Genomic DNA, 25,904 nt, shown 5'->3' on the forward strand with positions numbered 1-25,904 from the left:
AATTTACTTAACTGGTTGGAAAAGTTCAGGAAAATCTAAGAGCCAGCTGCCACAGTAGAAGTTTTTGTTATCTTCCCACAAAGAACTTGTTTTGTTCAGCCAGCACCATGATATGAAAAATGGTCATAGCAAAAAAATATTTTTAGGTGCTGAGGGCCCATAGGAAATTCTTATTCAAAGACCATTGTCAAAAAGTAAATGCATGTCTGGGCCCAGTTTGATGTTTGAGGGCAGGTTGGAGCCCTTCTTTCCTGTCTGAACAGATATCCTTGGGAATAATCAGCTATAAAGTGTTATTCAAGTAGCATGTATAAAGCAATGCTATGGATTCAGTCATTTTCCCAACTGACAGGGCCCTGCCCTATTAAGGACCAAATGAATAATTGAGGGGAAAGGAGAGGAGGAGGCACTCTCTAGAAAATCCTGCCCTGGAACCCTGCTGTGCATATACTGTCTATCACCCTAGCATGTGAAAAGAGTAAATAACAGTTTCCTTTGAAATAGCCTGCAATTAGCATTGGGTGGCTCTGGCTGGAATTACATAGCCACAGTCTCGTGTTCATTTGACATCCTGTATAATTTGGTCAGTCAGCACTTGCAGCTGGCCTGTTCCCCCCTTGACAAATATATATCACTTCAAACTGTGCCATAGGAAGATCAGTTAGTTGAGAGCCTGAGGGTGTTTAGCCAGAGGAGAAATTTAGGGATGCCATGATCATTGTTTTCCAGTATTTGAAGGACTGTCAGTAGGAATTAGGATTATACTTATTTTGTTTGGCCCCCAAGTATAGAACCAGGAACCCTGGGCAGAAGTTTGCAGGATAGCAGGTTTTAACTTAACATAAGAAGCAGCTTCCAAATTAGACCTGATCCACAAGTGCGGTGGGATGCTTGGGGAAGGAGAGCATTCTCAATTACTATAAGCTTTCAAATAGAGACTGAATGATGACATGTCATTGGGGGGTAGGAAAGATGCCTCAAATCCTCTCTCTAGCAGGAATCCTGAGAGTCTATGTTTAATGTGGGGTCTTCAGGATAAGAGAAGGATAAATCTGAATTCTACCCTAGGCTATCATTGGATTATACCTATCTCTGAAACCTACCCTTACTTTAGAGGCCAGTATAATATAGTTTCTGGACTCTGGGAAACATAAATATTGTCAAAGAATTTCCCTTCTGTTGCTTCTTAAATGACACTTCTTGGGGCCATTTAGGACAAGACTTTGGGGCAAAAGACAACAGAATTGGAGAGAGTCTAATAAACAAAAACTGGAGCGCTTTTGGATTAAGAATGGCATACTATAGATGATGTGACAGTTTGGATCCCACGAGATCCAGTCAGTGAAACTGAAAGCTCAAGTTGAACAACTCTGGATCTGGTTATTTTGGCAAGAATAGAAACTTATGTCCTGGGATTTTGATTTCTCATGTTCAGAGAATCTGCATTTGTTCCAGTGACTCCAAAAGACAGATTCAGATAAAAATATTTATAGAATAAAACAAATACCTGCAAAGAGGTATACTAAACTCCTTCCCCAAGTATTTTCGATTTATCAAATTCTAATGATGTGTACCTTCTTGAGATTTTCTGTTAGAATTTACTATACTGTCCCTTTTCCTTCCCCCTCCTTCAAATCAGATGAAAGTAGTTGCAAATTGAATTTGTTCCACTGGCGTTGGGACAAACCGGAGTAAGCAGTCATGTATGATGCAAGGTATGCATGTTGGTGAAGCACAACTGTAGTTTTTCTCCTGGGTCCTAACCATCACGTGTTTCCCTGTACCCCTTCTCTAGGGTAAAAGCTTCCCAATGGCGCAAGTAGGGGCAGTGGTGGCCGTAGCGACTAGTTTCTTCTGTGCAGCCCTCTTCTCAGCTGTGCACAAGATTGAAGAAGGGCACATCGGGGTGTACTACAGGTAAGAGGAAGGGGCAGGGCTGCTGAGACCTTCCAGCTCTCTGAGATTCCTAATGGTTCTTTGCTTTCCTGCAGCCAGTGCTCAATTCTGGTTTGTTGGTTTCATTTGCTTGGGGACAGGAGCATTCTTTTAGGTTGCTGCTCTATAGTAACAACTGCTAATAGATCTATTTATATAAACAGGGTATCCCAAAACTCTCAGTGCAATTTGGAGCTTTAATAACTTAAAATGCATGAAAATTGGGACACTATATAGGCAAATACAGATGAGTCTACTGATAGTAAGGGACCATATTAGTTATAGTAATAGCTCATGCTTAACAAAGGAATTTGATCATGATAACCTTGTGGAATGGATAGCTTAGGGGGTAACATTCCCATTTTACAGATGAGGTAGCTAAGAATCGGAGAATTTTCCCAGTATCACAGGACTGGAATATAAATTCAGATCTTTTTTTTTTCAATCTTTGCTGGCTTGAAGGCAAAATGAAAAGAAAACTAGGTATGAGAGTGGTTCTAGCAGTCAATTTTCCATTCATTTGGTCTAAAAGGAGTTACTCCTGCAGAAGTCAACTAGACATCTGCCCTTGATGGCAGCAGGACAACTCTCCCCCTTGTCTTTTCAAAACATCAGTGATTTGGGGGCCCTTCTTAAAAATTATGTCCTCTGTATGTACCCAGTAGAAGAGACTTTCTAGGAGGTTCCTGTTGGAAGTCATCTGATTATCTGTACTTTTATCATTGTTATCCAAAAAATTTGATGGGTGGGGAGATAATTGGAATCTCAGAGATTATGCCCCTGACTATGGACTCTGGAAGATCCTCCCAAGCTAGAGGAGCTTCAGGGCTGGGCTGGGCTAGGCTAGGTCTGTCATCTGTGGACCAACCTCTTCACCAGGTTTGTTGCCAAATGACATCTTTTTTGTTTCTGGCCACAACCCCTTCTCAGAATCATTTTTTAAAATAAGCTCAATAAGGGGCGGCTACGTGGCATAATGGATAAAGCACTGGCCTTGGAGTCAGGAGTACCTGAGTTCAAATCAGGTCTCAGACACTTAATAATTACCTAGCTCTGTGGCCTTGGGCAAGCCACTTAACCCCATTTGCCTTGCAAAAAAAACCTAAAACAATAAAATAAAAAAATAAAATAAGCTCAATAAAATACTGGGGAGGCCAACCATATTGGAGTACTGTTAGCAAAAAACATATGTTTTTGAAGTTTTCAGATCCCAAATAAAGAACTCCTATGCTGAGACATGGAGGGAGTGCAACCTGGATCAAAGGAGTGAGCTTCTGCACTAACAAAATCAGAGGTCCTTAGAGTAAAACTTTGATTTCAGAGTTAAAATGTGGTCATATGATGGAACCTTCTGTCCTTTTGTAAACTGTGCTGTAGGAACTGAGTGATGTCTCACCAAGCAGTTCTTAGCAGTATCCTCAACAGTCTATACCTGATTTTTAATGTAAGATTGGCTTCCCCAGCATAGTCCTATTCCACTTCCCTTCACCATCAAAATAAGGGAAAGTAACTAATTTTAATATCCATTTATGTACCACAAAATGGAGAGGGTAAATCTATTACCTAAGAAATAGCCCAACTATATTACAAAACCACATAGAAAATGAATTTTTTTGATTGGCCACATCCCTTCTCCCCACCATCGTTAAGTGTTGACTTAGATTCCTGCTTTCAGCTTCCCTAATGGACTGCCACCTCCTAGCTAGCCACTGAATACCATTGTGGCAAAGCAGAACCAGTTCTACTCATAGCTCAACTTCAGCCAAAGACTCATTCTAGATAGCATGTGTGTCTTCATTCCTAACAAAAGCAGGGCCCCCTGCTCAGTTTGAGACCAATCGTTAAGAATTTCAATGCCACCTAATACACAAGGATTGAGTTAAAGGGAGGGAAGGGAAAGAGAAAGCCTGGAGGAAGAAGAGTTGCCAAGAAGAAGGTTTATGGCTCTCTGCAGAAAGTATGTACGTGCAGTGCTGATTGTTCAAGTTCTCAGCTCATTTTAGGAGCCTTTGACTTTAACTCAGCCTCCCTCTCTCTTTCTTTCCTGTAGAGGTGGTGCTCTGTTAACCTCCACCAGTGGCCCTGGTTTCCATCTCATGCTTCCTTTCATCACGTCCTATAAGTCTGTGCAGGTACTTTGAGTTGTGTGTTGTGATGTTTATATTTGAATGATTCCATTGGGGGATTTTGTTCTTGTTGGGTGGGAAAAATAACCTCTTCAGAAACTAAGTCATAGGACTTTGATATCCAAAAACTACAAGACATTCACCTGAATTCTTCTCTGGCACTAACAGTTGCTCCTTGAGGCTACTTGCCCTGGTTCACCTGTTCTTCCTGTCCTGTCAGTTTAGAGATATCTCCATGGCTACCATCTTTTGGCATAACCCAAGAGGGGTCTTATTTCTCAGCATGGTAAACCCGTGGTAAACAAAAAAACCTAAAGTGAAAATAATAAAGGGATTTACCATTAAGCAAACCTCAGTAGAGAAAAATCTGAGATGGGTATTGTTTAATTAGGATTTAGCTTTGGGAGAGATACTTCTGTGCTCATGAGGCCCAGGAAGATCAATGGACTAAATAACTAATCCAGCTTTTCCAGGTACCCCTTGTATGTTTTTTCTTTTAGAGCAGTACAGTAAATATGATACAAAATGGAGTTAAAGATAAGGTTAGATGGGGGGGTGGTCAGGAAGCATGACCTAAAGGAGAATTCAGTTGTTCACTATGGTATAAAGAGACTAGACTTAGATCAAAATGACCTTCCCTTGAAGGAACACTCCTCATTTCATGGGTGTTTTCCAGACTCACAAAATATTTGAGCCATGAAAGACCTTCAAAATTAGTCCAGCCTCTTCATTTGAAACTGGGGAATTGAGACCTGGAGGGAGGAAGTATCTTGCCCAAAGTCGCACTCAATTAGCAGCAGAGTTGGGACTCCTACCTAGGTCTCTTGACTCTCCACTTAATATTCTTCACATAAACAGAATTAAAATGCTAATAGAATGGTGGGTTCCTCCAGCCTTCCTTACTACCAGTGTTGGTGAAGTGAGGAAAATGCTCTTAAAAGCCTTCTCAAGATTTATCCAAGGAGTGCCCTTGGCTGCATCCAGTCAGGTTCTAACAACTCATTCATCGATGCCTTTCTTCCTGTGAGATCAAAAGTCCTTTATATTACTGACCCAGAAAATGCCCTATCATGGGGGGGGGCACCTGGTCTTGATACTGATTTACAGATACATAGAATTGTCCCAGGATAAGATATTAGAGGTGGCAAGAAAAAAAATAGTGTTCTTAGCTTCCCTCCTTTAAAGCCTTTTCTGTTTTCTGTCTTTGCAGACCACACTCCAGACCGATGAAGTAAAGAATGTGCCATGTGGAACAAGGTGAGGAGCCAAGAGTGAAACCCTTGGGCTCCAGGAACTGAAAAAACAGGTTTTAGTGGCAGTGGTTTGTCTTTTTGTTTTAATTCCTTTATGATTCTTTTCCTCTTCTTATCTCCTGAACTTTGCCCTGCTTACTTACCTTGCTTAGTTTCCTTGCAATAAACAACAGATAAGTCAACAAATTCTTTTCAAAATGCTGGTTGTGTGTCCAGTCTTGTTTGCAGAACTAAAGAAACATAATAATAATAACTCACAGTTATACAACTCTTTCAAATTTTAAAGATCTTTTACATGCATGATCACATTTGTTCTTCACAACAACCGTTTCAGGTAAATAATATTGTTTAGACCATTTTAGATGTGAGGAAACTAAGTCTCAATAAAGGTAAAAGGTCATACAGCTTGTATGTCTGAGATGGGACTTAATCTCAGATCTTTCTGTCTCCGTTTAAAGTGCTGAATTTATTATATCATGATGCCTAGTGTTGTGGTTCCTGCTCTGAAGGTGTCTTTAATCTAATTATGAAGACAAAAGTATATATAAATGAAATTTGAAAATCATCCTTTTGATGGTTGCTCAGCAGTTTATTAGCGTATGTAATCTTGGGGCTCATTGCTCCCCCACTCTGAGCCTCATTTCCTTATCTGGAAAATAGAGACAATCATACTGCCTAACTTCCAAGAACATTGTTGGGGGTGGGGGAAGGAACCTGTTTTACTGAGCCTTGAAATTATCTATCAGTCAGTCAACAATCATTTATTAAATAAACCCATGTTATACATCAGGCCCTGTGATACAAAGACAGACACCAAACAACCCTGGCCTTCTCATGGGGAGAAGTGTGTGTGTGTGTGTGTGTGTGTGTGGATAGATAGATAGATAGATAGATAGATATCTGAGGGGGCAAAGAGTATGTGGTGTGTGTGTCTGTCTGTCTGTATCTGTTGTCTGTGTGTGTGTGTATATGTGTGAACATGTAGACTAGCTGTCCAGGACAATATGGAAGAGAAACCACGGGAAATGTTTCGGGTAGAGGGTGGTATTTGGTCTGACTTTAGGAGAAAATAGTGGATTCTAAGAAGAGACAAGGAGGGTACAATGATGGGAGAGACGGTTAGAGGGCTACTCTGGCCTTACCTCAGAATTTGGTATAGTGAGGTTAGAAAGGGAGGTTGAGGCCAGCTTACAAGTGTCCATAAAAGCCAAACAGGTTTATATTTTGTCTTAGAGACAATAGGGAGCCATTGGAGTTTATTGAGTAGAGAAATGACATGTTCAGATCAGTGCTTGTGGAGTGTTACTTTGGTGACCATGGGGTGGAATAGAGAGAGAGATAGATCAATGAAAGGGGCCTCTTCTGTAGTCCAACTGAAATACTGTAGTACCATTGTAGAGATAGATTTTCTTGGATATGCTATATTAGATCAATAGAACTAGGGGGAGTGAAACAGGAGAGGACTAGACTGAGTTCCCAAACCAGGGTAAATGAAGGTTGCCCTTGATAAAAATAAGGGAATTTGGGAGGGGAAAGAAATGAATTTGGAGAGAAAGGAGTGTGAGGTGTCTGCATTTTTGAGAGGTATAACTGGAGCACAAGAAAGAGAAATAGTTAGTCGTGTTAAGCTAACACCACAAATTCTTTCTCTGCCTCTGAATAATACTGCTTCCCTCCCGCCCCCAGCACACTCAGGCCTTCTTCTACTCTGTTCAATAACAAGCTTTATGACTGGACCTTTTTAAGAATGCCTGACTTGCCACAACCCCAGGATCTATGTCAGAAGTTGATCTGTGATTGTCACTTCTGGAGAGTAGTTTGGCCTCTAGAGTTCTCTTCTCATCTTTTTTTCTGGAGACAGTTGAATGCTAGTTGTTTTAGCAAAAAAGTGCTGCTAACCCAGGAATGGATGTCCTCCAATTCTCCCCCCCCCCCCCTACTCTAAGATTTCCAGCTAAGTTGAGGGGGCATCATGTAGGGCGAAGGACATTGGACTTGTAGTTGGGAGACTAAGGCTCAGGTTCTGCCTACAAGATAGAACTGTTACCCCAAGTCTGTCAATTCACTTCCCATTGGGTCTCAGTTTCCTTATCTGTAAAATGTAGTTGTTAATTGCACTACCTATGTCATGGGAAACATGAAGAGAAAATACTTTGCAAATGTTAAAGCACCTATAGATATGAGCGCTAGTTGTGGTAGCTGTTGTTAGGCAGTGTTAGCTAACACTTTGAGTGTTAAGGTGTTTCCTTTTTTCAGAAGCTCAGAGGAACACTTTGTTGGGGAACCTATGACAAGCCATTTTGGCACATGCAGTTCAGAAACTGCTTCTACCTTGTTCCCTCTGATATCTGTGGATTTTTTTTTCTACTCCTCCACTGTCAAGTCACTTAACTTATGTCACGTCTCAGGAAGTTTTCTGAGATCCTCAAGTCTCTGTGTGATGCCCATGTCCTTTTTCCTTCCAACAGTGGTGGTGTGATGATTTACTTCGATAGGATTGAGGTGGTGAACTTCCTGATACCAAATGCTGGTGAGTTCTCCCTGTCTTCATGCTCCCCAGAAAACCTAGATGATCCTCCTAAGGGTGGGATTCTTCTGTCTTTCATGGTCCTCCCATGCTAGGACTGCTCCTCATATCTGTGGAAAGACATATCTTTTGTGACCCTGCCCTCTCTAACTCCAGCATCTTTCATTCCCTCCTTCAGTATATGACATAGTGAAGAACTACACTGCTGACTATGACAAGGCTCTCATCTTCAACAAGATCCATCATGAGCTGAACCAGTTCTGCAGTGTGCACACTCTTCAAGAAGTCTACATTGAACTCTTTGGTAAGAGTCTCCTTGAAGATACTTCCTCTTTTTACTATATAATTTCTGCTTCTCGGTTCCTAATTCAGAGCTTTAAGTATATAATGCCCTGGACTTGGGAGTGTATATGCAGGGTGGGAAGAATTAGAGTTTCTGTTGCTTCGGTCCTAGTCACAAAGTGGGTTCCTAGGTTCTATTTTGTACCACATGAAGGTCCACTACTGTACTTGTGGAGTAGAAGAAGCACCCTTAGTGATAAGATGGGAGTGAGATTTCCTGCCTCTGTCCAGGGTTGAACAGAACAGAGTCAATCTTCCTTCTCTTCCTGGCTTATAATCTCTGTGAGGCCAGGAACTACTTCATCTCTAGGCTTAGTACCTCCCCAACACCTCATATTGTGCCCAAGGAACAATAAATTTAGCAGAAAGGGGTTGTGGGTTTGGGGTTGGTTTTTGTTGTTTTGTTTTTTTCCCCATTCACTTTGAAGAGATCTTTTTCTAACCAGCAAAAGCTTGCCTTTTTTTTTAGCTGACTTTAGGGAATGTGTCCTGACTTCAGCTGCAATGGAAAGAAGTGCTTGACCCAAAGCATTGCTTTTTAGGGGATTTGGGATCCTGTTAATCTTCTTCCCTTACTGCTGATAGGTTTCTTCAGATCCTGTTTAGGGTTGATGTTGTTAAAAATAACTCACAAGGGTGTTGCACAGCCTGCAAATAGGCCACTGGTGCAAAATACTGATGCCCTCGAGAGAAGTGATGAAATCTTCCAGTCAGTAGGAGAAGCTTCACCCCCAGAGTCATTTAGAACTAGGATTGCAGGAGTATTGCCAGATCATCTTACAGGCTTTAGTGAGGCAGAACTAAAGGAGATGCAATGGCTCTGTCTTTTCCCAAGCTTGAATGAACAGTTCTTAGGCCAGTGTGTTTTTGCCTCTTACTATAACTTCCTCTTCACTCCCTTTTTGCTGATACTTAGAGAGTCCTTGATTTCATTGCTATATCCCCTGAGACAGAACTCATCTTCCTCACACCCTGGTAGGTGGTTTTCATAAGTTTCTGTAACCAAAAAAAATGATCATCACCTAATGACTTAATCTCCTCCTGTCTTTATTGCTACTTTAAATTTTTTGTATCACATACATTTCCCTATATATCCCACCTCCCCTCTCCCTTTCATAGAGCAATTTTTTTTTTTAGATTTTTCAAAGCAGTGGGGTTAAGTGGCTTGCCCAAGGCCACACGGCTAAGTAATTATTAAGTGTCTGAGGCAGGATTTGAACTCAGGTACTCCTGACTCCCAAGGCCAGTGCTCTATCCACTGTGCCACCTAGCTGCCCCCATAGAGCAATTTCTTAATAACTAAGAGAGAGAAAAGTTCAGCAAGGGAACCATAATATCACCTGAGTCCGGTATTATTTCTTCATCCCTAGCTATCCCACCACTTCTACAAACAAAGATTTATGGTCATCTCTCTTTGACTCCAACCTTGCCTTTATCATTTATAGGCATTCTATGTCTATTGTCTTGTGGTTGTTCTTTCCATTTGCATTGTTGTAAATTATTGTGTATATTGTCTTCTTGATTCTATATATTTCACTTTACATCAGTTCATATAATGAATTTGTTTGGTAAACTTCTATATTAATTATATTCCTTATTTCTTACAATGCAATAATATTCCATACATTCATGTACTATAATTTGTTTAGCTGTTGAGCATTTACTTTGCTTATAATTTTTTTAACTACAAAAAGTGTTGCTGTAAATACTTTGGTAACCAAGGGACCTTTTTGTCATTGAGATATATATATATATATATGCACATCTATACATATACATATATGACATGTTATGTAGACATAATATTTGATGATATTAAGAATGGATAGTTGAAATATTCCATAAAATCTCAGGGTTTAAAACAGAGGTTCTTAATCTGAGGTTTATGGACCCCCTAAAGGGTCTATGGATTGATTTCAGGGGATTTGTGAACTTGAATGAGAAGAAAAAATTATATTTGTTTTCACCAACCTCCAATTGGATTTCCTTTCATTATAACTATAGGCAACAACATTATTTTGAGAAGTCTGACTTCCCCAAACTCCTAAAGAAGTCTAGAGCACAAAAATGATTAAGATTACCCTGGTTTAAAGGGACTTCAGAAGTTATTTAGTCCAGTGGTCTAGTCAAATTTGTGTGGGCTCTGGGACCCAAACCAGATTAAAATGTTTGACAAAAGTTTAACCAAATAAATAAAAATACAATATAGCATAGAAAATGTTAGTTTGTGGCTTCCTAAGTGAATATATATCCCCAGGCATCCATTTCTATTTAAGTTTGACACCATTACTCTAGGCCAATACTTACCTGATTAGGAATTCCTTCACAGTCTTTAGAAGGGTCATCCAGTTTACCCAAATCTCCCAGTAACAGGAAACTGACTCCTGAGACAGTCCATTCTTAGGAACAATTTTAATTGTTGGGAACTTCAGCCTTTCGTTGAACCCAAATGTGCTTCTCTGCAGTTCCTACCCTTTCCTCTTGACCCTGCCTTCTGGGGTCAGACTAAGCAAGTCAAACTTCTTTTTTCCGTGAGACATTCCTTCAGTTCTTCAATGATAATGATCCTGGGCTCCCAAGTCTCCTCTCCTCTTAGCTAAGTACCCTCAGTTCCTTAGGAAGTCTTCCTGTCAGTGAGTTCATCATTTAGTGAGTTTCACCTCTGGGCAGATCCCAACTGATTAATATTCTTTAGCAAATACAATGCCCAGAACCTGCCCAGGGCAGGTGACATGAGGACTGAGCTCTAAGTTCAGTTAATATAGCTAGAGTTCTCCTGGGGAAGGCAGGGAAGCACAGGGAGGGGGATTGACTACCATTTCTCTTTTTTTTTTTTTTTTTGTAGCATTTTCAATCCATTAAACCTCTTAGATCTTTTCCAGGAGAACTATTGTCTGGCCACATGGCCCCTGTACTTGTTCACTTGATTGTCTTTAAATCAAGCATAGGATTTTACCTGTAACCCTATGAAATGTCATCTAATTAAATTCAGCCCATAATTCTAGTCTGGTGAGATCTTTTGGGATCAGGAGTGTGTTAAGTATCTTTCCTCCTCTTCCCCCATTTAGTATGCTGAGTATGCCATATTGTCATTTATAAAAATGTTGAACAATGTAAAGCCAAGGACAGAACCCTGTTATATTCCATGAAACACATCCATGTGGGTTAACAGTTTATCCTTTAAGCATCACTAAATGCAACTAACTTGGTTAAGCTCTGGGACATAAATCTCCCTCTTAGATATTTTGAAATTCTGCTACATTGTGTCTTTGTTTTTTTTCTTATCAGAAAAAGAAAGTCTGACTGGTATTCTTCTTAATGAAATTAATAATGACCACTCCTATTTTTAACATTCATTCTTTTCAAATTTTGAGTTCTCAGTTATTGAGAAAACAAGCAATAGGATATCAGTTACACATGTGAAGTCATGTATAAGGGCAGATGACTGTTTTCTTCAGTGATTTAACCAAAGTCACACAGGGAAGCATCAGAGAGAGTTTGAATGTAGAGGCAGTTCCTTTCTGTCATATCTGTCTTGCTAATCAGTTCTTTTCATTGCACCTTTGGGGTTAAATCACCCAGACTGTAGAAAGCAACTTATCTTGTAACGTTATAAACAAAGCAAAGTAAATGCTCAACAGTTGAGGAACAGCTAAACAAATTATAGTACATGAATGTATGGAATATTACTGCATTGTAAGAAATAAGGAATGTAATTAATATAGAAGTTTACCGAACAAGTTCATGTGAAAGGAAATAACTTAGACAAAAGTTCATGTGAAAAAGACCTGGGGGTCAGCAAGTTTAGTATACATCAGAGCTGTCCTAAATGTGACTGACTGGCAGGGCGATTTTATGCAGCCCTGCCTATGGGTTTATTAAATGCTTTAGTAAATGAAGAGTTCTCACTAAAATGACAAATCAAAATATATTGTCTGTTGTTTCAATAAAAATATATGTACTTATTGGCTTTTTCTATACCACACACTGCTAACTAAGCAGTGGGGTTAAAAAGAAAGGCAAAATAATGGTGTTTGCCTTCAAGGAGCTTACATTCTAATGGGGGAGACAACATGCAAAAAATTGTACATAGAAAGTGTGTGTGTGTGTGTGTGTGTGTGTGTGTGTGTGTGTGTGTGTGTGTGTTGGGGGAAGGGGAAGTAAATGGAGTGTGATCTAAGAGGAAAGCCTTAGCAGTGGAAGGGGCTAACAAAGGCCTCCTTCAGAAGGTAAGATTTCAGTTGAGTCTCAAAGGAACCAAGAGGCTCTTGAGGTTCAGCTTCTGAAAATTCGTGGAACAGCAAGAGGAATGGCTTCAGTGGATTAGAGAGTGCACAGAAGGAGTGTAGTTTAAGAAGATTAGAAAGGTAGGGAAGGGGCTAGGTTATGAAGGACTTTAAAAGAAACTGAACATCTTTAATTTGATCCTCAGGTCACTGGTGAATCACTGAAGTTTATTGAATAGGTTCAATTAACACAGTCAGACCTAGACTTTGACAATCTATTGTATTAATAATTTTCCTTAGGGGCCTTGAGAATTCAAAATAATTTGCTCATGATTCATATCCAAGGCCACCTGATTCCAAAACCAAACTTCTCTCTAGTATACCATACTGAACCTCTTTAACAGAAAAGTGATATTCTAAACAAGAGGAGTGATCCTTGTATTGTACTCTGTTCTAGTCAGACTACATCTAGTGTCTAGGTTTTCCCTTATGGATATCACCTTTTAAAAGAGACAAGGTAGGGGTGGCTAGGTTGTGCAGTGGATAGAGCACCAGCCTTGGATTCAGGAGTATCTGAGTTCAATCTGGCCTGACACTTAATAATTACCTAGCTGTGTGGCCTTGGGCAAGCCATTTAACCCCATTTGCCTTGCAAAACCTTTGAGAAAGAGAGAGAGACAAGGTAGACTTAGCCAGAAGTTGATCAGGATGTTGAAAGACCTCTAAATTCCATGATTAGGCAATCTCTAGAAAGAACTACAGACTTTCAGCCTGGAGAGGAGATTGGGGATGGGCAGTGGTAGCAGGTGATTGTTTTCTTCAAGTATGTGCAAGTCTATCATGAAAGAAGAATTAGATCAACTGGGCCCCAAAGGATAGAACCAAAATCAATGAGTGAAAGTTGAAGGGAAACAGGTTTCATTTCAGAACAAGAAAGAATTTGTATATCCTCTTGATGAAATTTGATGTGAAATGAAATGGATATCTTTGGGAGGTAGTAGAAACAACCTGCAGAAGCAGGTTGCTCACTTGTCTTAGATGTTGTAAAGGGCATGGCATCCCTGCTTCAAATATAAAAGACCAAAAATAAAAATGTAGTCTAATGATTTCAATTTGAAGAACTCAGTTTTGTTGGAAAACCTCTTTCCCTGTTTCCTCCGACAGTCCGAGTGAGGGTCATTCAAGTGGAAGATTGAAAGGGACTGTAAAACTATATGAAAAGTGTCCAGGCTATAGAAAACAACCCTTGGTGCCGGTTCTCCCTGACCACATCTGGAAGCAGGTGCAGGAAACTGATTACAGCTGTTTCCTACACTCCTCTCTGAACCACAGCTCACATGTGAATTCCAGACGAGGGAGCAGGGACCAAAGCAAATAACCAACCAAATGAGTTGGGATCATTTTCAGAGCTATAAATTTTAATTTCCCCCCTGTGCTGCTTGATGAAGATTCCAGTGGAAACAGAACCTTCCTTAGGGCTTTCCTGGAAGCCAGAGCCTTTGTTTTCCTTTTAGACATTTCACAGCCATGTTGAGTTTCATATGTTCTGCTAAAAAGGTTTTTTTGCTCCTTTTGAAACACCTCCCATGACCATTCTTTTTTGGGCTTTTGGTTTACTCTCCAGTTTCATGTATCACCATCTGAAGATGGGCATGCTGTCACTTCTTTGAGAATTGCTTCTCAAATCCAGATAAATTGCTGTAGTTCTCATTTTTACTTTTTTTTCATTCCAGACCTCCATCTTAGGTGCAATTGTGGTTTGTTGTTGTTGAGTCATTTTAATCATGTCTGATTCTTAAAGACCCCATTTGGGATTTTCTTGGCAAAGATATGGAGTGATTTTTGCCTTTCCCTTCTCCAGCTCATTTTTAAGATGGTGATATTGAGGCAAATGTGGTTGCTAAATGTCTGAGGCCCAATTTGCACACTGGTCTTCTTGACTCCAGGCTCTCTTTTCATTGCCCCTTGTTAAACCACCCAGACTGTAAAAAGCAGCTTATCTTGTAACATTATAAACAAAACAAAAAATCATTGCCTCAAAAGATGGGTTGTTTAGTCAGACTCTTCCAGTTTCTACCTTTTTTTTGAAGGCTTCTGAAATCACTCACATTGACATAGTTCCTTTTCCAGTTTTTGCTCTCAAGAATCCTGTGGGGCAGGTTAGTTAGGCAAACATTATTATCTTCATCTTACAGGGAAGGAAACTGAGATTGAGAAGGTATTGTGATTCACTTTGGTGCACATGTCTAGTAATGGTTGGAACTAGGATTTGAACCTCAGTGTTTGTGGGAAAGAAATTGGAATTTTTTTTTTCTGCTTGCTCCCAAGGGACAGAATTAGGAACAGAGAGTAGAAGTAGAGAAGAAACTCATTGTAACTCAACCTCAGAAAGAGCTTGCTAACAATTAGAGCTGCCCTAGAGTAATGCCTTACCTCTCATAGTGGCAGGTTCTACATCATTATAGCATCTACAGGACAAGAGCAGACTCCCACTTGTAGGAGATGTTGTAGAGAAATGAATGGACTAGTTGACCTATGAGTCCCAAATCCAGCACCCTTCCATACCACACCAGCATTTTACTTTCAGGGTTCATTCTTTTAACTGATTTAATAATTGAATTGAAACTGTCTTTGTCTAAATGTTTAATTATCCTGTTATCTTTTCACTACACATCAGATCAGATTGATGAAAATCTCAAACTAGCTTTGCAACAAGACCTGACTTCCATGGCCCCTGGACTTGTCATTCAGGTAAAGCAGGGCTCTGGCATGGGATTCTGATGATGTCAGTACAGTGTCCATTGGGACCCTCTTCACTCCATCCATTTTTGCCCTCCTTCCAGGCTGTGCGGGTCACAAAGCCTAACATTCCTGAGGCAATCCGGAGAAACTATGAACTGATGTGAGTATCCTTAGGCTTAAGCCTCTCCCTGACCTTGACTTATAAAACCTGATATCCATGCCCAAAATGAGTGTTCAGAACTACTTGAAGTCTTTGTTCCTTATTTCTTTAAAAAAAAAAATCAAAATAGTCTTCTTTAACCTTGGTAGAGGAGTAGGCACATTGGGGCTGTCACCTGGGCTGTTGGACTGCGATTGAAAGCCAGAGGAGCAGTTTTTGGAAAGCACTCATGCTCTTGAAAGGGTCCCATGGGCCTTGTTTGTGTTTAATGGTTCATACCCCAGGTAGGAGGGAAATAGCATCAAGGGGGCAGGTGAGTTTATTTTCCTAAAAGTAAATTATGTTTTATTTCCCACAAATGAATTATTGTGAGTAAAAGGAGAACCACTTTAATATCTAAAACAGGTCAGCTCTTACCTGGGACATTGAGCAGAAGCCACCAGAGAGAATGTGACATGGACAGTTTGCTTTTGCCCATTCAGTGAGTTTGTTGTCTCTTAGGGACAGAGACAGATCCCCTTCTATAGCTTTTGCCACAACTGCTTTCATAACAGCTGGATGATTTTTTTCCCCTTTAGGGAAAGTGAGAAGACAAAACTCCTTATTGCAGCACAGAAACAGAAGGTGGTAGAAAAGGAAGCAGAAACAGAGCGGAAGAAGGCCCTCATCGGTCCGGATATGGTTCCTGGGCAGAAAAATGGGGAGGGTGGGGGATTAGAGAAGAATGGAATGGAAGTGGGAGGTACAAAATATGCTCAAGTACCTATTAGGGGAGACTGCCTTGACCTCACACCTTCTCTAAAAAAGCCTCTAAATTACTTTAAGGTTGACCATAAGTATAAAGGCCTATACTTGGTTAAAAAAAAAAAATTGGGGGGCAGCTATAGGTAATACCTATATGACTGCCATCCATAATGATAATGTGCTCTTAAGACAAAGTAATAGAAACATATCTAATTCAGAAAAATGACCCTGGTCATATTTTGAGTCAGGATATTGACATGCTAGAGGTCGCCCAGAAGAGAGTGAGGAATGTGCAGGATGGGGAAGCAACTGGGGACCCCTCCCCATAAAGAAAGAGTAGGAGGAACAGAGCTATTGAGTCTGGAGAGGGGAAGGTGAGAGGCAACCTAATCCAATTTTTTTGTGGATAAGGTAGCAGGTTCACAATGATACTAAATAAAAGCCAGAATTTGAACTCAGATCTCAATTGAGAGCTTCTCCCACACCCATTGCTTCCTTCATGGGAAAGAGGGATCAGAATGGTTTTACTTGGCCTCAAAGGCAAGAAGTAAGAGCCCTGGATTGAAGTTGAAGACAGGCAGGCTTTGACTTAATATAACAATAGTAATAATGATAATAATAAGCATCATAATGCTAGTGTTTATGTAATATTTCAAGATTTGCAAAGTGCTTTTTTTATCTTCACGATAACTCTGAGAAGTAGGTGCTTTTTAAAATTCTTATTTTATACTTGAGGAAACTGAGGCAAATAGGATTAAATTACTTGCCCAGGCCCACACAGTGTCTGAGACTGAACTTGAACTCTTTCTGACTATAATTCCACTTTGCCATCGAGAAAGGAAAATTTACTAACTGAGCTATACCACAGTCCCTATCAGCTATTGAGTGTGGGGGGGGGAAGAGAAAGTGAACACATGGTGAGTTTCTGTGCCACTAGAGGCATCAGGCCAGATGACCACTAGTTGGGAATGCTAAAGAGAAGACAATTGTATTCATAGATGGATTGATCTCAATGATAGACCAGTTTCCTTCCAATTCATTTCTAAAAATTTATGTTTCTGAAGTATTTGTTTCAAGATATGTCTGCTCTGCAACAAGTCAAAAGAATGGGGGCAGCTAAATGGCACAGTGGATAGAACACTGTTTGGAGTCAGGAGGACCTGAGTTCAAATTTGGCCTCAGACTCTTAATACTTAGCTGTGTGACCTTGGGCAAGACACTTAACCCCATTGCCTTTCAAAAAAAAAGTCAAAGGAATGTCCCCTAGAGTTTGAATGTATGCCTCTTATCCCTGCTTTTTGCCATACCCCATAAGCTTAATAATTCTGATTCTTTGGGGATAGGAAATTGAAGATGAGAGAAAATATTTCTTTCAAACCAAATCTCTTGTGGAGATTTGGTCATTTTCTCATTCTCCCACTGAGTTGACTAAATCTCTTTGACCCACATGCCTTGTGACAGGAGCCCTTTTCAGTTGACTGCCAAAATCTAGCCCTGTGGAACTAAAATATGTATAACTCCCCAGAGTTTTCCATCTCCCACCTGTACCCTGACTTCCACTTAAGGTTTAGAACCATCTCTGATCCAGGGATTTTTGCTCAGATTTGCTGAATACTTATCACACCATGAGTACCCAGTTAAAAGTTAGGAGAGAATTGAGGGACCAGCCAGATCTGGTCAAACTGTCTTCTGAGTTTGGAAACCACTTCATTATTTTGTTGAGTTTTTTCATTTAAATTTTATTGATACCTTTTCATTTCATATCATAGCTATTTTTGGTTAGAGACATTTTTTAATAAAGGGAAAAACAATTAAAACTAACATTTCACATACCTAGTCTCCCACCCACTGAGACTTTTCTTAACTTTATTAATTCAGAGGCAGAAAAAGTGGCTCAGGTTGCAGAAATCACATATGGGCAGAAAGTTATGGAGAAAGAAACAGAAAAGAAGATTTCAGAAATTGAAGGTGAGTATACACCAGCAGTAAATATGCCTCGTCCTCACTTTGGGGAGATGGGGTCACAAGTCCAAGGCAGTCAGGGGTGAAGTCATTCATCATCCTTCCTGTTTGTCCCCCTGTACATCCTGGTACTGTCACCTTTCCTCCTTTGGGCTCACTCAAAATCATTATGATTATGTTTCTATCAGTTTCCTGTTTCCGTGCTTGAAACACCAAAAGCTTCTCCTGTCCAAGGACCCAGATCTAACAAGGACTATTCTCAAATGAGTGTCCTGAGACATTTTTTCTCTTTTTCTCATTCCACCAGCCCTACTCAACAGCAATCACCAAGAATGACTAGGTACAAGTGTTTTCTTGATTGGTTGTTTTTTTTTAAATCATTATCTGACATCATCTCCTTGTCCCTGAAGTCCCCACCTCGTTCCCACCATCGCCCCCACCCCCAGCCCCCATGTAGTGCCTTGTGTCAGGCAAATTCCAAGACAAAAACAGGACTTTGAGTCCCAGGCTTCAAGCTACAAGGCACTGTGTCCAATTACACTCATTATGGGGCCTGTCAGGCTTTGCAGGGGCCCATTGAGGAGCCAATTAGGATTTTACAGATCAGCAGCTCCTCATTAAGGAGTTCCCAGCAGAACGACAATAAGTTTTTATTTCTTATAAATACATGTCACCAGGTGCCAAGGCCAGCTGAGTCGACTACATGGCAGCCAAAAGCCTGGCCATTCTGCAGTCTTCCCCCCACACTGCTGCCTTCCACCCCCATGGAATGCTGGGTGTATGCATTGAGAACCCACCCATCCACAAAATGACCTTTCTTCCCAGGCTTTGGCTTCAGATATTACCCATGGTCCTGGCCTGGTTCCCAGGGCAGGGAAGGAAAGCTCAACCAGGTTTTTAGAATCTACTTGATGCTCACAGTTAGGTTAGTGAGGTGCACTATTTCCAAATGGGAAGCCAAACTCTTCATTCAGGCAGGAGTAGTCTAAACAAGGGCATCTTGTCCTCCTTTAAAGGTTGTGCCTTCCACTAAAGATCCTCCTTTCATGGCTTGAAGATGATCAAAGTAGAAAGACCTCAAGTTGAGACTCAATGATCATATATGTGTCGTTCTTAGAATTAGCCTAGCTAGGTTTGGGAAGACTTGTCACCTGAGGATGGCCACCAGTGGATGCATTTTTTTCAGCCGCTTCTTCATGGAGATCCTACTAGTCTAGAAGGATTTGCAATCTACTTCAGTACAGGGGAATGCCCATCTCAAAGAAGTCATGAAATTTTGAAGTATTGTGGAAGGAGTGGTTAACTAGTGGTTTCATGTTCATGAGAGGCCTGTCTAGAAGATAGTTGGGAATGAGCAGTGAAATAAAAATTAGAAAAACAGGGAGATGCTGAATTACTTTATGCTCCCTTTAACATCATCATCATCTCTGGTCTACAGTGTTAGGGGTCATGGATCTGTCTCTGACTTTATCTGGAGCCTGCCCTGGGCTTTTGGTGTAAAGGGAAGATTAGGGAAGCTGAGCCCTGGAACCAACTGCTGCTGCCCTTCTTTCCCAACTAGGGGATTTATAAAGGAGTTTAAACAGGTGGGAGTCAGGGATCTTTGATATGTGATTATAAATATAGATGCATACATATGCATATTTAAATTAAATGAGAGGTAGTATGATCTAGTGGATAGAGTTGGCCTCACAACCCCAAAGACAAAACCTAGCCAGATTGATAATAGGCAAATGATTTAACCTCTCAAGACAAGTTTCAGAGGAGGTACTGACCTATGCTGGGAAAGAGAATTTTCTATTCAGGAACTCAACTAAAACCAGAGGTCAAGTCCCTATCTATGGGGAAAACTTTTGACAGTTTTTATATCTCTTGAGCCTCACATCAAGTTGGTGAGATAAGCAGAGGAAGATGCCTTTTATTCTTATTTCACAGATGGGGATTATTGGGGTGCACAGGGTTAAAGAAACTTGGACAAGGTCACAAAACTAGTTAGTGGCAGAACTAGACCCAGAACCCAGGTTTTGTGACTCAATAGTCCAAACTCTTCATCAAACCACATCTCCTTGCCTTAATTTTTAGCATTTTTTCCTGGCAGATGCTGCATTTCTAGCTCGAGAGAAGGCAAAAGCTGATGCCGAGTGCTATACAGCCCTGAAAATAGCAGAAGCAAACAAGGTAACAGGTTTATTGCCAATGAATAGGGGAAGTTGGGGTGTTCTGTGTTTGTGAGTCACTGGAAATTCTTCCCCGGGTAAAATTGTGTGACCTCTCCTCATCCAGTGCCTTGATAGAAATTAATTTTGGTGATTACAGTTGCCTTTCAAAGTTCTCATAGCCCAGGTAATAGAAATTTGAAGTTCCCTTCTCTCTCAAATTCCAGTGTTAAAATCTAGAGATGGGATATTATGATTTGTATGAGTCTGTCTTCCATTTGTAAATCAAAAAGTATCACATTAAGATTTCAGAGCCTTATGGACTTGATTGGGCTCTGTGGATTAAGAAGAAAAGTTCAGGAGAAGGTCTCCAATTCTGACTTACAGAAGGGAATACCCTTAACTACAGGCTAATTTTCAGTTCTTTACTGCCTTTTTCTCAGTTGACTGAGATAAATTTGCCTTCCTAAGGCACTCCCAGTCAGAAGAGTAATCACACTGGATGCACAACCAACCTTAAACATGGTTGCTGCAATAGAAATTGAATTTCAAATAAGCAAACCCTCTCAAGCCTGGGAATGTGAGCATTTGGTGCCTAGGGACTTAGCTTCTTATGAGAAGGTATGCATCACCCTTGTCCCATGTGATCCAGGGTTCTGTCCATCTCCCAAACAAGCAAGGGTGATGGGTTGGAGTTTTTTGGTTTTGGTTTTTTTTTTTTTTAAATACCCCAAACTTAAACTGAAAGCAGATCAGAGGTGCACAGATAAGACCCAACATCTCAACATAAAAGCACAGCTAAACAATTCAAGGCACTGGAATTCTGAGTTCCCCCAGAAGAAAGGTTACCACCGTGTGCCCTTCATGGCTCCAGAGACACTAGTCCTGTTTTGCCCCAAGCTTTCTCTTAGTCCCTCCCCCTCAGTATACCATCTTCTTTCTGCACAGCTGAAGCTGACCCCGGAATACCTGCAGCTGATGAAATACAAGGCAATTGCCTCCAATAGCAAGATTTACTTTGGCAAAGACATCCCCAACATGTTCATGGACACTGCAGGCAATCTGGCCAAGCAATTTGAGGGGCAGACTGAGGATCTGGGCTCTGACCTTGAGGACAGCTGGGGGGCAGCAGCCACAGAGGAGCAGTGAGCACATTTTCTATAGCCTTGAAGGACACCAAAAAGAAATCTTTCTATTTATTTTTCAAAGATGAAACAATATCCTTTCCCCATAACTTCCTTCTTTGGACTCTTCTAATACTGTGATGAAAGAAAAAGACTTAAACCCTCAACTTGCTTTGGGGGCTTGTGATTTGGAACTTCATACAGGTGGGTTAGAACTGACAAAATCTGAAAAATATTGGTTTATTTCTAAACCCTTTGACTTCAAGCTCCAGGTTTGGCCCCCTTTGAAGCTTGATTTAATTGGAGATGGTGTTGTTAAAGAGCAGGGAAAATTCAGGGTGTTTCTGCTTGGTGAATTGACTCTTCTATTTTATGGAGAAGTGTGGTCTAATTTTTTCACTCCTGCCTGCAAGGTAGGGGACTTTGGGATGAAGTCCAGCAACTGAGCAAAACATATGTTTCCAAGGCTTGCCAGTGGATTTATGGAAAAACATCTGCAGAAAGTCAATTTTTTTTTTTACTGGCATTTCTTTTATCACCTTTATGTATTGTTTTAGGGATATACTTTCTTTGAGCCCTTGTTTTAAAGAATATAATAATGGTGCTAGGTTTTGCAAGGTTTTCTTCATGTTCCTTGCCCTGCCCCAGGGTGTAGAGGCTGTGCAGAATCTGATTACATATTTCTAGGACCAATATGTGGTCACTATGCAGGCTTCTGAAACTTTTTCTCCCTCTGAACATTCTGTGGATTTTTCCTAAACATATAAACTAGCCACACAAATATGCAAGCACCACCTTCTGGTTTTACTCAGCATTAAAAAGATAAAAACACTCACCAGCCGGTAAGGAAACCTCCCCCTCCCAAAGTGATATTTTTGCCTTGAAAAGAACAAAGGAGAAGCCCCTGTTATGGTGAACATAAAATGCCTCTGGTGTGGTGTTTTTGAGGATCTCTTCCCTAGGCTCATTTTTAATGCTGCTTTCATGGACAATTGAGTATCTTCCAGCTTACATGAGACAAGTCCATTCCTTAAGCATTGTGTTTTTATGTTTTGTTTTTAATTATAGAACTCACTTAAGTTCCTGAATAAATAGATAGGATGTTATTAAATCTCCCAGAGTGGTTTTGAAAACAGAATTCAAAGTCACCTGCCCAGCATCTCTGAGACGAAACCCTGTACCAAGAGTTTCAAATGCAGAACACTACTGTAAAATAGAATGCCACTTTGGAAAGTTTTGAACTATCTAGGGGTGATTCTGATTGCATTTAGAGAGACTTACTCGATAACTGAAATAAGGGATAACAACCCCACCCCACCCCCAGCCAATGCGGTAAGGCCAACTTGCTCTAACTTGGGGGTAAGGGTAGTTTTTTGGAAATATTCAACCATTCTCTTCAGCCCTGGACTTCTTGGGTTATTCCCTGTTTCCCAGGGAATAAGGGCATGAATTACTCTGGCTTGCCTCTAGACCTCCTAACTAGACCCGTCCCTGAACAACTGACTTGGTTGGTTGGGGAGAATTATGGACAGAGGGGATTTAGCTAGAGACTGTTGATCCCAAAAAAGGACATTCCTTGCTCCACAGAGCTTCAGACTTCAGAAGTTTGGAGAGGGAAAGGTCTGGGCATTATGGAGGTAATTGGCTCTTCTTATCTTAAGCCTTGTCTCCATTCTAAATCCTGGGACTACACTTTGCAAACCACTGCCCAACCTGCCTCTTTAACCTGTCCAACCTCATGTGTTGTCCAAGAAGCAAAATTCACATGTAGCAATTAGGGTTGCCTTCTATGTGGTTCCTTGAAATTCCAGATTTAGACTGATTATATCCTTTTTTCAGTATCACTCCCCTGCCCCATTATAGCATCTCCTTCTTTAAAGAACTCTACGTTCGCTTCCTTTAGAATATTCAGAGACTCTTATGAGTCTGTAACCTCAAAAATGTGGGTATTCCCTTCAACTGCAGATCTAAGCTCATCTATGCCTGCCCATCTTCTGACTTCCTCTGGAAGTCTACGGACAGTTGATACCAATTTCTTGGCAAATTCCTCTTCAGTGATTTGTTTATAAGAGTCAATGTACCCCATGGAGGCAAATACTGTCTCTCTATTCCTAACTCTTGTTTCTTGGGTGTCAAACCATTTTGCGATTGATTGGCACTTTGCTTTGGGACTCACCCTCCAAGCTGTAGTTAATACCATGGCTAAGATGGAAATGGGGTGCGGGGGGGTGGCAATCCTAGACCATCACGCTCACATTTTGAACCTGGGAGTCTCTAGTTCTAGCCTTCTGTGCCATCTTGTTCCTTGCACCAGCAACACTTTGACTTCAGGAAAATTATTCAAGCCGAAACCTGCTCTATAGCTCAACCCTGTCAGTGTTAATCCCACATTCACTTTAAATCTGTGAGTTTCTACTTTCACAGATCCAATGTGTGTTCCGTACTGGGATGAATATGGGAGAGCTGACCTATTGGTCTATTTTGGAGATGTGTTTTTCCATATCTGTTTTGTAGCTCTTACTGAAAAACTTGTCCTTTAAACCATGTTTGAATTCTGAACATGGAAATAAAATAGTAGCTTGCATTTGAACAGGCAATAAAGTCATGGCTGCTATTTACAGATTTCTTGGATAGCAAAATAAGTAACAATATTTTTAAAATTCAAAATTTTTGTAGGCTTTTCCAAAGTAATCAAGTATCCTTGATAAATGTTGCTTGCTCATTAAGATTTGCAACAGCTAATTCATCATTACCATTAACTTTCATTTTCTTTTTTAAAACACTAACAAGACTTGCAAGGAAGCCAAAGTTCTTCATTATTATTCTTATTATTATTATGTGAGGTGTCTGCTGTTGTGACATAAGAGGGCAGTCATAAAGTAAGGGGTCATCATCCCCATTGATTCTAATGAAATGACCTTTTTTTAAGGAAGGAGAAGTTTATAATTAATATTACTACTTTATATTTGTTTAGCACCTTATTAGTTTTATGAAGCATTTTCACATATATTATCCTACTCGAACCTCACATCAAATTACTGAGGTTTAAAGGGTGTAGGGTAGCGGTGGGTGGGGTGAATTAAAGGGGAATCAGAATTTCCAACTTCATCAATTTGTGTTTGTATTCTGTTGAAAATATTGACCAAAAGAATCCCTTAGTAACAATGCCGTTTCAAAATAAGTAAACAGTATTTTTTTTAAATGAATCTGGTGTTTTTCCTCAGGGTCTTGGCACTAAAACTGTTCTTCAGGATTTTCTGCTATTGGTGAATCTTAAACAATGAATGCTTTCTAGTCACAATGACCGACTTAGCTCTTTGATTGCCATTTAGTATTAACCACAAAGCTTCACAATGTGTGCCTATATTTGGGCCCGTGGATATGCCCTGTCAACATCCTAACTCACCTCTTCTGGACTTCTAGGATTCCATTGATATCGCAAACTCCTTCCGTTTCTCTCTTCTACCTCTCCCGTCATTTCCTTTTAAATGAAGTGACAGACAGCCAACTAGTAGTCTGTTTCTTGTCCTTTTTTATGAGCAAGTGGTTTAATGTTCCATATGATTCTGTTTTCCAAAGGGCCCAGAAAAATAGGTGACCCTTTATGCAAGAGAAATTAGTGTGTGGTATTATTGATTCCATAGATGATGCAGCTAAATTTGATTGTATTACCTTGCTATCTGGAAGTGGGATTTTTGGGGGGACCACATGGGGTCCTATATGAATGTAAACGGTCTTGGGTTTTGTTCATTCTTTCAATAAAAATGGGTTTTTGGTTTTTGTTGGCCTTTTTCAGGGGGCATGGGGCATCTTTTTTTTTTGGAATATTTTGGAAATAACTGAAGTGATGCACTAATAGTGGGAGTAGATCAAAACCAGACATTAATATTTACCCACTAAGGTGACCCTGGGCCAGTCATTTAACCTCTGACTCTCAGTTTCCTAATCTGTAAAACAGGATTGATAATTTTGCACTACCTGCTAATCAGGGTGATTGTGAAGAAAGTACTTTGTGAAATTTAAAGCACTCCATGAATATGAACTGTTGTTATGTGGTTATTTAATGGATGCATCATGATCCCACGCATGAGGGTTTAACCTTCACCTGTGCAGGTTGACTTCTCATCCTATTTATTTTTCAAAACCTCTCTTTTTTATTGGGGGGGGGTGGCAAAATAAGGGGGTTGGGCAAGTGACTTGCCCAAGGTCACACAGCTAGGTAATTATTAAGTTTCTGAAGTCAGATTTAAACTCAGGTCCTCCTGACTCCAGAGCCAGTGTTCTATCCACTGCACCACCTAGCTGCCCTAAAGTCTTTCTGAAGAAACTTCACAAAGCATGCAACTATCACACTGATCAGCTTCTTCTTAATCTTCATATTGATGATTGATTAAAAAAAGACTATAGATGATTTTTCATTTTTTAAACCATGAACATTAAACATTTCTAGATGACAAAGAACAGGAAAGAAATTCTATAAGAAACAATTACTTGGGGAAAAGTACATATTAAGTTTTAACAAGGTTAAACCAAATTTATCATTTATATCCCCTTCTATACTTTTTCCTTTCTGTACATTTTTAAAGTTTTATTGATAATTTTTTCCT

General features: G+C 40.3%; 1 protein-coding gene across 2 annotated transcripts in view; it reads left to right on the forward strand.

The window, feature by feature from the left end:
* The window catches only part of ERLIN2 (ER lipid raft associated 2), a 26,229-nt gene extending 1,155 nt beyond the window's left edge, over nt 1-25,074 (forward strand). For both annotated transcript variants that reach the window (XM_074208756.1, XM_074208766.1), the window contains exons 2-12: nt 1,796-1,917; nt 3,986-4,067; nt 5,272-5,318; nt 7,783-7,844; nt 8,020-8,145; nt 15,087-15,160; nt 15,253-15,311; nt 15,890-15,981; nt 17,934-18,023; nt 20,116-20,195; nt 21,122-25,074. In XM_074208756.1, the coding sequence (XP_074064857.1) occupies nt 1,811-1,917; nt 3,986-4,067; nt 5,272-5,318; nt 7,783-7,844; nt 8,020-8,145; nt 15,087-15,160; nt 15,253-15,311; nt 15,890-15,981; nt 17,934-18,023; nt 20,116-20,195; nt 21,122-21,322 (1,020 nt within the window). In that variant the 5' untranslated portion in view covers nt 1,796-1,810 and the 3' untranslated portion in view covers nt 21,323-25,074. The remainder of the gene's footprint in view (nt 1-1,795; nt 1,918-3,985; nt 4,068-5,271; nt 5,319-7,782; nt 7,845-8,019; nt 8,146-15,086; nt 15,161-15,252; nt 15,312-15,889; nt 15,982-17,933; nt 18,024-20,115; nt 20,196-21,121) is intronic.
* The last annotated feature ends 830 nt before the right edge of the window (nt 25,075-25,904 follow it).

The sequence above is a fragment of the Macrotis lagotis genome, chromosome 1, assembly GCF_037893015.1.
Source record: "Macrotis lagotis isolate mMagLag1 chromosome 1, bilby.v1.9.chrom.fasta, whole genome shotgun sequence".
Lineage (NCBI taxonomy): Eukaryota > Metazoa > Chordata > Mammalia > Peramelemorphia > Peramelidae > Macrotis > Macrotis lagotis.